This window comes from Rutilus rutilus (genome assembly GCF_951802725.1).
Source record: "Rutilus rutilus genome assembly, chromosome: 16".
Lineage (NCBI taxonomy): Eukaryota > Metazoa > Chordata > Actinopteri > Cypriniformes > Leuciscidae > Rutilus > Rutilus rutilus.
Genome location: NC_140224.1, coordinates 11072985 through 11087835, shown reverse-complemented (window position 1 = coordinate 11087835; position 14851 = coordinate 11072985). Strand labels below are relative to the sequence as shown.

Genomic DNA, 14851 nt, shown 5'->3' with positions numbered 1-14851 from the left:
GGATAGTCACAAAAAGGGAAAACAGCTCTCTTTAATAAAAAAAAAAAAACACTAGCATTAAAGTTTTTTAATTTTAGTAATACAGAAAAAAGGTCATAAAAAACATTAAAGAGATTATGAAAGTTTCTTACACTGCTTGAAGGAGATCCCATAGTAATTTAATATGGATTTACATTAGTACCAAAAAATATGATATTAGATATGATTCATATATTTTTATATTATATATTATATTGACCATCTGAACCCTAATCATGTCATGTCAACAAATGTAATATACATAATTTTCAGTTGATTTAAAAAACAAACAGAAAAAAAAAAACCCTGTTGATTTAATAACCTTTTGTTGATTTCCCTTCAAAAGCGTAAACATTGTGATGCTATCCAAATACTGACACGGCAACAATCATTGTTTGAAGTTCAATTGGCTGGATAGCAAATGAGTCATTTAGCTTTTTCCCAGCATATGAGCTTTATCAAACATTATGACTGAAAGTGCTTCCTGTAGACAGCAATGTTAAACACAATTGTATGGCGACACTTCACCCTGTCTGTGTCACGGCTCAGCTTAGAGTGATGATCTGAAAGAGCACAGATGAGGACGAGGAGGCCACCAATTTATCAAATACTGTCAGTTTTTTTTCCCAGCTTTCTGCAAAAGTTTTCTCTCGGATGACAAATTAAATTGAAGACTTGATTGATGGCCGTCTTATCCAGGGGCTCAAGAGACTCAACGAACAAACAAAAGCATATCCTTCATCTTCTATTTGATGTCTTATCAGTCTTGACCCCAAACTAGACAAGCATTTATCTGTTTGCTGAGATCTCGATGACTTTGGGATAAAAGTTTTTAAATAATAAATGGCTGGGTAAAAGCTAACAGGGCTGTGTGGATATCCATTGGTTTTTGCCAGTCTGTGTTGTATAAAACGAGAATTTAAAATTCTCGACTATGACTAAGACAGACTATGACTATACTAAGCCTTTTTTCTTGTCCTGAGTTAGTGTTGTGCTTTATGGTTGCTATTCAAACCTAAAACAAGTAATCAAGTATTAGCACAAAGGCTGCAGAAGCAGAACAGTGTCCATCCCCATTGTCACTGTATATTGCTTTAGGATTAAAACAGGAAACTCATAGTTGTATTTACACAACATATTTAAGAATTAAAAAAAAAGTCTCTCATGATTATAAAATAGTACTAATAGTTAGTTCAAGTAAAGTCAGTGACATTTCACTCAGCATCAGGACCGACCATCTTTGTTTTTGTCTGCTGTATTCATGGTACCAGGACATCTAATAGCTTGTTAATTCAATAGCAAGAACAGATGTAAGCTATGCTTTTGTTTGGTGGCAAAGCCAGGCCTAATACGTGACTGGGACACAGCCAGAGCTTCAGAAGCTTATCATGATTAGCTATAGGGCTGTGCAATATTGACAAAAAATGATATCTCAATATTTTCTGGGATTTTGTCGATAACAATAATTATAGAGGACATTTTGCTGAGTGTGGTTTTGTGCTGTTATCTTGACTGGACCTGCATCCGTGTACTAAAGTACCTAGACGAAATGGCTCATTCTGGCTCAATCCAAAAAGTTAGTGTATCGTCATATCTCGTTTAATGTATCTTGATACATTTTTGTTCTTTGAGCTTGTTGCAATTCATTGTGGTATTTCCTCATCTGTGAAGGGTGACTGCCAAACTGAGGTACAATTTTGAATAGCCTTACACCCTGTTTACAATACGCTGCAACAGCTTGCCCTTACGAAAAGAAAATATATTTCCCAATATATGGATGATCAATATATTAAATGATATAACAGTATATTTGAATAATACAAATATGAACAATAATATATTGTTGTTAAAATATTACAATATATTGAATAATACATAAGGAATTGCCACTTTTCATATATTGAAAAATATGTAACGATATATTTACTAATATATCACAATGTATGTCATTTTATATTCAGTAATACACTTCATGATATATAGGTGTATGTGATCAGATATGGTACTGCATGTGTAATATATTGTGTATATATATATATATTTACTCATGCTTTATAAACACATATATAGAGAAATACATAATGTAATATATTTCTTGTATTTTATAATTATTTTCGTTTATAAATGTAAACTCGCATATTTTCAAGCTAGTTAACAAAAGCATAAGCACACCTGCATGCATGTATTAAAGTATTTAGCAGAGAGACTATCACTGTTCTGAGGAGAGCACAGACATTACTTTTAAAATATAATAAATATAACCATGATGTTTTTTTGTCCAATCGTTAACCGAACCACAGGCTCTACTCTTCAGCACAATGGTAACCCAAAAACTCAGACATACCAGAAAACCTTTTAAAATCCAAAATAATAGAACATTAAACACTAACAGATATTAATATTGAGCAAAACACATCAAGTAACACTTAATTTTAACATTTGCTCTCCTTTAACAGTCAGTCAAAGCATGCTGGGAACTGGAAATCTGTGTGTGAACATACAGTACATTCACATTTATATGGGAACATGTGTGTGCAATATATGTAAACAATAAAGGATAAAACTTTGTGAAAATTACATGTAATGCTATTTTTGTCTTCATTTATATTAATATATATATTATATATGTATTAATATATAGCCATACATGGCCAATGCATATATTGCAGTATATTGAAAAATATAAGCACTAGTTTCCCATATATGGAAATGTATTATGTAATATAGCAAATTATATTTTGCAGTATATTCCAATATATTTTTGTTCCATAAGGGTAAGCCTATCTACACTAGACTTGTCAGGGTGAATGTTCAAGATCACCTCAGTGATTCCTCCCTCATCCATTTGTCCTGTTGTCATAAGTACGCAGAAGTACGTTAGAAACAGAGCTGAGTATCCATCTACTGTTGTTGCTCCAGTGAAGACAGCATCATTGATTACAATGGGTTCCTTTTTTTTTCTTTTCGTGACACGACCAGTAGTTCACATCCAGTGTAGAAAGAGTATTAGTGGTTGGAATGCAGCACAAATGTGTGTCTGTCTTGTTAGGTAGCTCACTACAGTTTCATACAGAGCTTAATATATAGAAGCAGTCAGAGAAAAGTCATTTAGAGAGACAGAGAGACTAAAGACAAATATAAGACAAAAGCCAACAGAGTACTGAGTCACTACTGAAGAAATCACTTGAAACTTTCCGGCCTTCTTTAACCTCCAAAGGGTTTCTTGTTTAGCCAGGAAATGTATTTGCCTCGGCTTTCAAACCATGACATATGTCAAATTAACAGCACGGCTTGCTGTTTGTCTCCATAGCAGGGTGGAAATGCAGTTGGCTACATTAATCTCTTTTTGGGCGGCACTGCTTAGAAGACTAAAGCTGGTGCTCTAATAATGAACAACAACAGGACTGAGTACACTTGACGTACCATTAGCTGTCCTTTCCTTTCATTATAGCTAATAAATGTGCTTTGTGTGAGGGGGAGCCAGTGTGTGTGCGGACAGGGAGTAAATGGCTGTGGCACGGTGGATCCTAATGGCTATAATGTGATACAGTGGGTTCATAATTCAGGTTGGGATGCAGGGTGATTAAATCTTCATTACCAGCAGACTGTTTCCTCTCCTGTAATTTATATTACTCTTTCTTTTAAATGATGGATGGACCCAAACAGTTTATGGCTACAAAAACAGAGCACAAAAATCAGCAAATACAGCTATGAAGAGAAAAGAGGACAGTCTGTAATGAAAATTGCTTGTGATTGTTCTAGGAAAAAGTACAGCAAAAGCTAATTAAAATATCCAACTGTAGGCTAAATAAACCATCTAGTAGTAGACATGGAATTTAATAGACTGTGTGTAGGGAACACTTTATGACATACAAACTAGGTAGTGCACATAGTCATACAGTTTGTATTACAACATGTTTGGCCTGGCAAGCCAGTTGAAGCACAACTCATCACTGCCGTTTGCTCTTGCCTCTAAAACATTTGACAATAAGGTGAGGAGTCAAAATGGCAGTCTGGATACAAAATCTGCACAGATTACATTGTCAATTTGTTCTCAATGGAGAGTCTTTCTGAAAAGCAGATTATGCGTTCTCCATGTTTATCATAGGGAAATTGATTTCAGTTTTCATTTTACCTAAGGTTACTGGTAATGAAAAAATAATCAGAAATCAGAAGAGCTTTTACACCAGGTACTAGAAATGAAAATCCAATTTAACTCACGCGCTTTATGTCTTTTCCGAACGTCTCGCTGAAGCTGGTTCCCAAAATCTCAAACTGAACGTGTGAATTTGATCCATTGTCCATGAAGTCCATAATTCCGGTGAGACCAGTTACACGGCCCTGTGGGAACAAGACAGTCTGAATCAATAAACAATAAAGTGACACAGTAAAAAGAACTGATCCAGATCAAAGTGCAATGTGCTATACCCTTTTATACATTAAACTTTACCAATTGAAATTTCAAACCTTTAATCTTTCTTGGGCTTTACAATATGAATGGCCTCGGGGTCTGGGGCCAGAGGGAGAAAGATTTGGCTCAGTGTGCATTACCGCTCCTTTCCCAGTTTGACCAGTACTGCATGTATATCATCAGTTAATTTTACTGTGTGTTTTACATTTTACAGCTGCTGTTAAATGAGTAGATGTGCAAAAGTGTGAGGTGCATACACACATAACAACATCTGGCATACAGAAACAGCTATATCTCGAGATGTGTTTTTAAAACTGATTAAATTTAACTAGACAACGTTCATGACCCACTGATAACTAAGTAGGAAAAAAGTAATTCCCTTCCAAGGGGAACTCGCGCTGCGTCGAGAATGACACTGTGGGAATGCTCCGCGGGATTGCGTTGTGAAGCATGTGTGAAATCAGTCCAATGGTGGAACGGGACATCAGAGGCGGGTGACATCACGGCCATGAAACCATAAAGGATGCCCAAACACTGCAACACTAGTTTTTTGTGTCTTCAGTAAGTGCTCTCTGTGAACTTATTTGTCTTATTTGGTGTTGTCTGTCCTGTTACAAGCATATATATCATATAATGCAGAGCAAAGAGCAGATTAGATTGTGTATTCATCCCTGCCCACACTACATAAAGAGCGAGGATACATATGATTTATGCATTTTTTGTATATAACAGAGCATGCACAGTACATTTTTGAGGGGGATGGCTCTAAGCATTGTGGACAGCTTCCATTACGGACACTCCTGCCTGGCACTCTTCAAGGAGGGCACTCAGGCTTGTGTTCCACATGGTTCTGGTCCTGCTGCTGCTGAGGCACAGCTGGGATTCAGGTCATGGGGACCGCAAATAGATTTAGCAGCCTCAAAAATGTGAAAAAGCCAGCTCCTCACACCGTGCCACTCAAAAACAGAGTGTCGCCAGCCAAGCTCCCCCACAGAGAAAATGGGGGTTGGGGAGGTGCTCTCAACCACAACCTTCACGGGGTAAGACAGATCTGATGACTGTTATTATCTCAAAGAAGGCTGCAGGGAAGAGGTACTGACGCCAATGGCACCAGAACTCTGAGGGCAGTCAAGTGTTCAACACCTCTTTATATAGTGCCCATTTACCTTTGGTGCTCTCAGGGGCCGTTCTGCTAACCCCGCCACCTAGTTTGCTTCGGGGCGCAGTGGTCTCCAGCGAGCACATATCTCAGTGTCCGCCCGGAAACGTAGAGGAACTAGGATGCATATTTCCATATCTCCATCCTTCCACAACACAGGACGTTCCTGCGTTTCACTTTCGGGGGCGAAGAGTACCAATATCTGGTTCTTCCTTTTCGGTCAAGCTTTATCACCCTGCACTTTCACCAAATTCTTGGATGCAGCACTGGTGCAGTTACGACTTCAGGGCATCCGCATTCTGAACTAATTCAACGAATGGTTGATTTTAGCTCAGTCGCATCAGTTGTCAGCACCTATGTCAGTCTGAGCGATACGCGGCTGCTGCGTTCGCCGATAGTTTTTTCCCGGCATTATTTACAAACAGCAAGCAGCTCTGTGTTGCTGGAGACGCTGCAGTTCACGTGCAGCCCATGCACTGCCCCTCCCACACTAGCAGAGTGCTGGAAGCCTCTTCAAGACAATGGCAAGTTTTAAACTTTCAAAGCATCTTTTAACTGTTTGACTTAGCTGAAATATTGCCATGCACTTTGAAAGTGGAAACACGTTGCTCTATATGTGCGTGCAACTATAGCTAAGCAAGTTTGTGGGTCCAAATGGAAAACACGAATGCCGAATGCCTCATCTATAAAACTGCTTGTCATTGTATTTAGGGAGCTGCAAATAGCTAAGTTTGAGGCTATCCATATGCATACGGCAGCTGTTATGAACACTGTGAACTGTGATTCCGTGATATTTGTAGGAGTTTTATTCAGCGACCACCTGGCTGAGGTTTGGACGTGTGCTCATAAAAGAAGCGACGCGGTTGTGACGCGCATGCGATGCAGCGCGCTCGTTTGTCTAGGCGCTCCTAGCGTATGCCGTGGTGAGATGAAAACATCTCAACTTTTCAGAATGCCGCAAGCGCACGCAGGCCATGTGACAAAAATCAACTGACCTTTCCATGACAACATCGAAAGCTCGGCCGAACAGCTGATCATAGCTGGACAGGGCGGGTTTTTATTTCTCATCTCCATAAATATATGTAGTCGTAAAAGGCTAGAAATAAATTAATCCTTACTTCCTCGTCGTCATGGAGAACACAGTTCATGGTTGCATAGCAACGACAGACGCCACGGCAGCGCAAGCGCTTGTAGAAAGGAGAAAGCGGTGCGGCCGTACTTTCCACACGTTTTGAGACGCGATATGTGAACAGTCCCTAATTCATAATAAACTGAGAATCTATTTGGTTTAAAATCGTTTTTTTGTTTTGTTTAAAATGGAGGAAAAGCCATTTTCTTAGGAAAGCCATTTGCTCTACAAGAGATTAAGTTAAGTGCACTGAGATTTAGGCCTAAGCATTAAATAATTAGGTTGTAAATAGTTGGTTACTTTTAAAATTAAGTATAGTACAATTTGCACTTTATTATGCTGCTTACTTGTTGCTACTTATGCTTAAATATTTATTTTCAGTATTTTCAGCACTGAACTTTTTTTTTTAACTTGTTCTACCTCACATGTTTTTAATATTTGTCAAATATAGTTTTTCTTAAGTTCAATAAATGTTCCTTTTTTAAATTGAGACTTGTAACATTTGTTATCATCATTGTGTCATTTTTATGAAGTAAATTGAGTGAGCAAAAGCAGTATCGGCTCCAAATATCGGCCCAAGAAAATCGGCAGCCCGTATCAGTCATCGGCTAAGGCTGATGAAAAAAATTGGTATCGGCATCGGCACTAAAAAATCCATATCGGTCGATCCCTAATTAGAAGCTACCATTGAATTGTTTGGGCATGCTTTATACACTGAAAAAAATGATTCTGACCCAAAATTATGTATATTATTAATCTGAAATTACTTATAAAATATAAGTACAACCAATTTACAAAATATAAGTACACTCAACTTAAAAAATAGATCTGGATTTAGATAAATTTATTTCGTGCAACCCCTTGACATAATAAAATTAAGTAAATTCAACATAACATTTTTTTCAGTGTAGTTTCCTGGTTGTGACATTACCCGCCTCTGACATCCCGTCACACCAATGGACTGATTTCACACTTGCTTCATGAGAGCAGAGCATTCACACAGAGCATTCCCAGCGTCATTCTCAATACAGTGTCTTGTTCCCTCTTCAGGGAACCAAGGTTACAGTCGTAACCAAGGCGTTTTCCAATTAATTCCATTCAACATTGACTGAATATAACATAATGTTTAGTTTTTTTTTTTAATACTATTCATTACAAAACCTCTGTTGTGAATGTGTAATATCTAAAACAACAAATGAATAAAAATTAGAAAAATCTAAATATATAATCCACTCTTCTTTTCAGACATATTGATCTCCTACTGGCCACGTGTCATACAAATTCGCAGGTCAAAGTTCACCAAACAATATTTGAGAGAAATAGGCCTTTTGTGTACATAGAAAAAGTCTTAGATCTTTGAGTTCAGCTCATGAAGAATGGGGGCAAAAACAAACGTGTTGCGTTTATAATTTTGTTCAGTATAGATGACCAACAGAGGACCTCCAGATACTGTACATTTGCTTTTTTCTTTTGATACCAGGAACATTTTGACATTTAAAGATCCTGACACCAGGTACTCTTTGTATGAAGTTTGATACCCTTTCCCTTGATACTCTCTCCCTTTGCCATGTCAAAACTAATCAGTTTGATTCTTGATTAGTTTGTCAACACCGTCAATTGTGTGTCAACACCGTCAGTTGTGTCAACACCGTAAGATGGAGGTTTTTCATTTTTATATAAAAAGGTATATTTCTTTTGTTCAATTGAGTGTGTTCATACATTAAAACACCAATCTACATGCATTTGTATATATTAAAAATGAAAAAAATTGTAAACTAAATGAAGGTAATTTAAAACGGCTAATTCCAAAACAATGTAAAATAATATTAAAAGTGTATACAATGCAATTTATCACTTAACCTTGCTAAGGCATACCATTTCTACACACTTAAAGATTTTACAGTGTTGTTGAATTGATCAAACACACAAAAAAAACATTTTCATGTGTCAGACGGAGTTGACAAATGTCAAGTTACTAAGTGAGTAAATGTAAATTTTTATAAAAAGTGGTTAAATAAACCTGTTCCTTTTCATGGTATGATAGATGAGACCCGTGTTTATGAAGATATCCAATTCAAATGAATGTAGTATCGATTTTTTGTTTGTCACTTTTCAAAAGTACTTTTGTCCCTTATCTCAAGAATCAGTGATACATATATATATATATGAAAAACTGGACTAACTTTACTTTCTTTACTGGTCTAACTGGGCCACCTGTTTAGAGTGGTGTGGGTCGCTCAGCGCTTGAAAAGCATCACTATGAAAGGCCTACAGGAAGTTTCAGAGACAGATCTATCCATGGCTTCACTTGTCCATGTCCCTCTCATGGCCGATTAGAAGTTTCTTGCAGTTCTTTGTGGTTCATATAAAGTTAAAAAGGCGTGAAATGAGGAACACACTCTAGACCGCTTGCTGCCCCTGAGAGCTCACAGAGACATGAGCTCGTAAGATGAGACATCAGCTGCTGTGGCCACCACACCAGCTATTGTGCAGCTTTCAGTGGCCCTTGAGAGAGTTCTGTGTGAGGACAACCAGCTATCTCAGCTTGACCGCTGTGCTTGAGTTTCAAAGAAAAGTGATTGCAGCAGTGAGAGGGGAAGTCAGGAAACAACCTACATGAAAGCAATTTGCTTTTCAAAAAGCCACATGTCTGGGACTTGATGTAAAGCAATAGAAACTATCATCTTGTCACAGTTGCTTTTATTCAAATACTCGCTATCTTGCCACTTTTAGTCTTGCAGGCTAAATGTGATAGCCCCCCAACAGTGTGACAAACAGCAAAACAGAGTTTCTGAAAAAATCTTGACATCAAACATTTCATACCTTTTGGATCGTCTCCAGCATGGACCAGCCTCCATTCCAGGGCTTGGTTGACTTTCTGATGCAGTTGAGGCTGGCCATGCTGTGCCACTTCCGGTCTTCTAATTTCCGATAGAATGCGTTGGCCAACATCAACACACTGTCATAAAGGTACAGATTGGACACCTGGAATCAAAACAACCAAATAATATATAATACTATTTTTGATCCATCAAAATTCATTTTGAAACAAAACACTGAATTACACTGATTAAAGTTTTCAATTTGCAGAAAATTGAAACCAAAACCAATGTTTATTAAATGATTAGTTCACTTCAAAATGAAAATTCTGTCATCATTTACTCACCCTCAAGTTGTTTCAAACCTATATGAATTTATTTCTACTGCTGAACTCAAAAGAAGATAATTTGAAGAATGTCGGTAACCAAACAGTTGATGTACCCCATTGACTTCTATTAATACTAACAGATTTTTTTTTTTTCTACTATGGAAGTCAATGGGGTACATCAACTGTCTGGTTACAGACATTCTTCAAAATATCTTCCTTTGTGTTTAGCAGAAGAAATAAATTTATACAGGTTTGAAACAACTTGAGGGTGAGTGAATAATGACAGAATTTTCATTTTGAAGTGAACTATTCCTTTAAATAATCAAGTATTTAATCACATTTATTTAATAATCAACACTCTAAATCAACAAAATAAACTGAGTTGCGTATAAACTGCACATTCAATGTTGAAACTTTTTTTCATGACAGAATTATTCAAACACACATTAAACAATGAAGGCAACAGTTTAAGTAAAAATATAATTATACATTAAGCATACATGCTCCTCTCTAGAGTTATTTTTTTATAGCGAACTTTGGAAATTAAATTGCTTTCCTGACGTAAATACTGTATAACGTTACTGTATGTGACTGTTTTATTGACGTCTTTTCCACAGTTGAAACACTGAGCGAATACATGAGACATGATACATTTCAGTAAGTTGTAATGTTTCTTTCAACATACTGTACCTTCTGATGTTCATTCATGTTTATTTTGTGCAATAACTAGTAATAAAGAAGAGAAAGAGATCCGTTCACGGATCAAAACAACATTATTGTTTGAATTTCATTATAAAATTGACAGAAGTCGATAGCTCAGGCTTTGTTTTATATATCAACATTAACAAAACAAAAATCATATGGAGATTATTGGATGGTAAGAATAATCTCTCAGTTCATCAAACTGAAGATCTATTTAAAATGAAAAATCAATATTGTCAACCCAACCCTAGCATCCACACATGTGACATGGTTTGCTTTTGCCACTTATTCACTTTTTTGTGCAGAAAGACACTGGCACAGTCAAAACATGCCATCGGAGAATCACTAATTAAGTTCTACCGTTTCAGTCAATAATTTCAGCCCTCCAAAGCTTTTTCAGCCGAAACTGACAACTCATTTTCTTTTCAGCCATATTTTAGGTTCTCAAATTTCGGTGCATCGCTATTATGGATACAAGACATGGGGCAAGAAAGTAGCTAGTTACCTTTATTTAAAATAATAAAGCCACGGGGGTTTTTGAAAAATAAGCACCTTTTTCTAACCTGACAAATGGTCACATAATAGGTGCCCTACACAGATGTATTTACAGAGACAAACTAAAGAGCTGTAAATATGCTCATTGATGTATGTTAACTACACCCTGTGGAGAACTGTCCACCAGATCAGAATCAATTTCTCTGTAATTTCATCTGCATCTGCAGCTATAATTGGAGTTATTGTTGTATCTGAGATTCTAATAATAAATTATTTCATAGGCTAAATGTTTCTAGGTATGAATCCCTGAGGAAAGTATATTTCCTTTTGTCCCATTTGACAATTAAGATTATATCGTCTTAAGATCACAAAAAATATAGATGCGGTTTTGGGAGTGTCAAAAGCTAACTGCACTGAATGAACTTTTGGGTCAATCTACAAAATAGGTGCTTATGTGTTGTCCACTGACATACTGTTTGTGTAAATAATGAACAACTTTGTACTTACATTAACATGTAAACAGTAAGCACATTGTATTAAATGCTCAAATGCTATTGTATCAAATGATTGTAGTTTTGGGTTTTCATCTGGGGACGTACATGTCACAGTATTCCTTATTTATTCCCCAAGGCATTCACCAAAAAAGGGCCGAGGCCTGGATGAGTAACTGGTGCGTGGTGAAAATGTTGGTCATGGTAAGGGCCGTGACATTTCTTAAACATGCTAGAAGTTGTTGTCCAATCAAAACCCAGTTGACCAATCCGAGGACATTGCTCTTTTCAGAAAGAGGGACTTCATAGAGACCGGAACAAAACTGGGTGTTAATGACAGACTGGGAAGAGAGGTGCTGCAACAATGTAAAATATGTGATTTTTATTTTTATTTTATTTTTTTACATTCAAGCATGAAAACCTATTCTAGTAGACCCTTAAAACAAAATCAACACTTTTAAAAAGTGCATAATAAGTCCCCTTTAAATACATCTAATATGAAGTGGAACCATAATGACTTTACAATCTATTATGGAACAATAATATTAATTATTATTATCATTATCATGATTTATGAGGGTTCCTTCCACAACTGGGTGTTTCAGCTACTCCGATATATTAGAAAATATGCACATTTTGGTTTAAACAATAAAAAAATAGAAATAAAAGCTATTATGTTTTAATTCTTGTAAGGGTTGGTCTTATGTAGAACGTGCATGATGAAGGAGTTGAAATCAGAGTCTTTAATAACTCTAAACAGAACACTCAGGACTCAGAAGATAAACTATAGAACAACCACTTTTATACAAACAATACTGGACAAAGAAACACATACAGGGCTTACATTGACAGTGGATGATTAAAGTAATTTAGGAACATGTGCAAACTCAATAAATAACCATGGAAACAAACTAGCAGTGGGGACACAGGCAAAACAGGAACAAAACATGGAGAAGAAACAAAAAATCAAAGCAGAACTATGTGACAATTCTCTCTACAGCTTAACTATTATTAATATATTAACCATATATATATATATATATATATATATATATATACATGTACAGTATATATTCATTCGGTTCACGTGACGTCACTGTAGCTTTGCGCCGCCATCTTTGCGACCGATCTCAGTAATGCCTGCATATTGCGCAGTTGGCTGCAACAACAGCCGAAAGAGGAACCCTGAACTGGTATTTTATTCTATACCAAAATAATAATTTATTTAAAAGACTTGAAGTCTCGATCATGTTGGTTTGTGGTTAATTATATTTCCATTATACTCTCAGTGGCCAACATTATACAGACAGATATCGACAGAGAATGTTTTGTCTTCATTTTATTGTTGGATCTGTTTAAATGCATTTTATCATGGTAAGTTAGTAAGATTTGGGGTTGTTTTGAATATATCTGTCTGTCTGTCTGTTAATTAAAAATATGTAGATTTAGGTAGGTATTATGAAGTTCATAAATTGTCTTCGTCACATGCGCTTTAGATGTTATTTTGTGTAAGTAACGTTAACGTTAGCTCTGCAGACGATGCATAATCTCAGCCTTGAAATGCATATTAAAGGACTAGTTCTTCCAAAAATGATAATTCTGCCGTCATTTACTCGCCTTCATGCGCAAATCCTTGTTTACTTTCCGTGGAAGACAAAGGGACATTTTTGAATATGTAGCCTAATGGAGACTCTTCTTGTCGATGTAATGAAAGTGAATGAGTAACATTAGCCTACTGGGGGCTGTCACGCAAAAAATTATAATAATAAAAGACAAAAAAACATCACTAAAGTATCATAAAAGTGATCTAATACGACTCGTCCGTTATATTAATAGCGTTATTTATTCATATGATAGCTTTATGTGACGAACAAACTGCAATTTAAGTCGTTATATTATAATCACTGGTGAGCTTACCTTGATAGCTTTTAATCACAGCCGAATCATTCAAAAAGATTCGACTCAAAAGATTCTTTCGATATTTGTGTGTATTAAACCTTCTCTCTGTAATTGAACATCTGTTCTTTCGGACAGATATGGCAGTCTTTTATGATATTCGGCTGATGTCTCTGGCTGTGCTGATGGACGGATTAGATGCCAGCCGAACAGCTGCAGATTCATAGATTCATTCATGACATCGCCTCGACTCTCATGAACGCGCGCCATGAAGCTCTATGACTTTAAGTATTTCTATATCATGAAAGGCCAATTGGGGGGCAAGCCTGGGGCAGATAATAATGGACTAAAGAAAACTGGCGGTAACAAATAAGGATCGGAGGAGCCTAAATAGAAATTTTCTCCAGGTATCTCTGTCTCTCTCTCTAATTCAAATGGGCAGTTTGGGCGGCCATACCGGGCGAGTCGGTCGCAAATATGGCGACGTTCTATTTTTAGTGACGTAGGTGGCATCTATGAATATATATATATATATATATATATATATATTAAATTTAGGTTGACAATATATCTTTTTTAACAACAACATCAACAACAACTTAAAGGGTTAGTTCACCCAAAAATGAAAATTATGTCATTAATGACTCACTCTCATGTCGTTCCAAGCCCGTAAGACCTCCGTTCATCTTCGGAATACAGTTTAAGATATTTTAGATTTAGTCCGAGAGCTTTATGTTCCATTGAAAGTCAATGGACGGCATACTGTTCACGTCCAGAAAGGCAATACAGACATCATCAAAGTAGTCCATGTGACATCAGTGGCTCGATCTTAAGTTTATCAAGCGACGAGAATACTTTTTGTGCGCAAAAAGTAAACAAAAATAACGACTTTATTCCACTATTCATTTCCTTCTCTCTGGGCCTCGAGCTATTTCACATAGTGTAACTGCGTAGCACGTCTGTGTTGTACGTCACACGCATCACACATGACCAGCGTCGGCCAATAGTGAGCCTACGTGTGACGTACAACACAGACGCGCTACGCAGTTACACTACGTGAAATAGCTCAAGACCCAGAGAGAAGGAAATGAATAGTGGAATAAAGTCGTTATTTTTGTTTACTTTTTGCGCACAAAAAGTATTCTCGTCGCTTGATAAACTTAAGATCGAGCCACTGACGTCACATGGACTACTTTGATGATGTCTGTATTGCCTTTCTGGACGTGAACAGTATGCCGTCCATTGACTTTCAATGGAGGAACAGAAAGCTCTCGGACTAAATCTAAAATATCTTAAACTGTGTTCCGAAGATGAACGAAGGTCTTAATGAGGGTGAGTCATTAATGACATAATTTTCATTTTTGGGTGAACTAACCCTTTAACCACAACAACAATGATCACT

The 14851-nt window shown here is 36.7% G+C and overlaps 1 protein-coding gene across 1 annotated transcript in view; it reads right to left on the bottom strand.

Moving 5' to 3' along the window:
• Positions 1–14851, bottom strand: part of grid1b (glutamate receptor, ionotropic, delta 1b) — a 452122-nt gene that overhangs the window by 37779 nt on the left and 399492 nt on the right. Inside the window, exons 7-8 of the mRNA XM_084434270.1 lie at positions 9541–9702; positions 4240–4359 (exon numbers count right to left, since the gene is read on the bottom strand). Coding sequence (XP_084290396.1) covers positions 4240–4359; positions 9541–9702 — 282 coding nt within the window. The remainder of the gene's footprint in view (positions 1–4239; positions 4360–9540; positions 9703–14851) is intronic.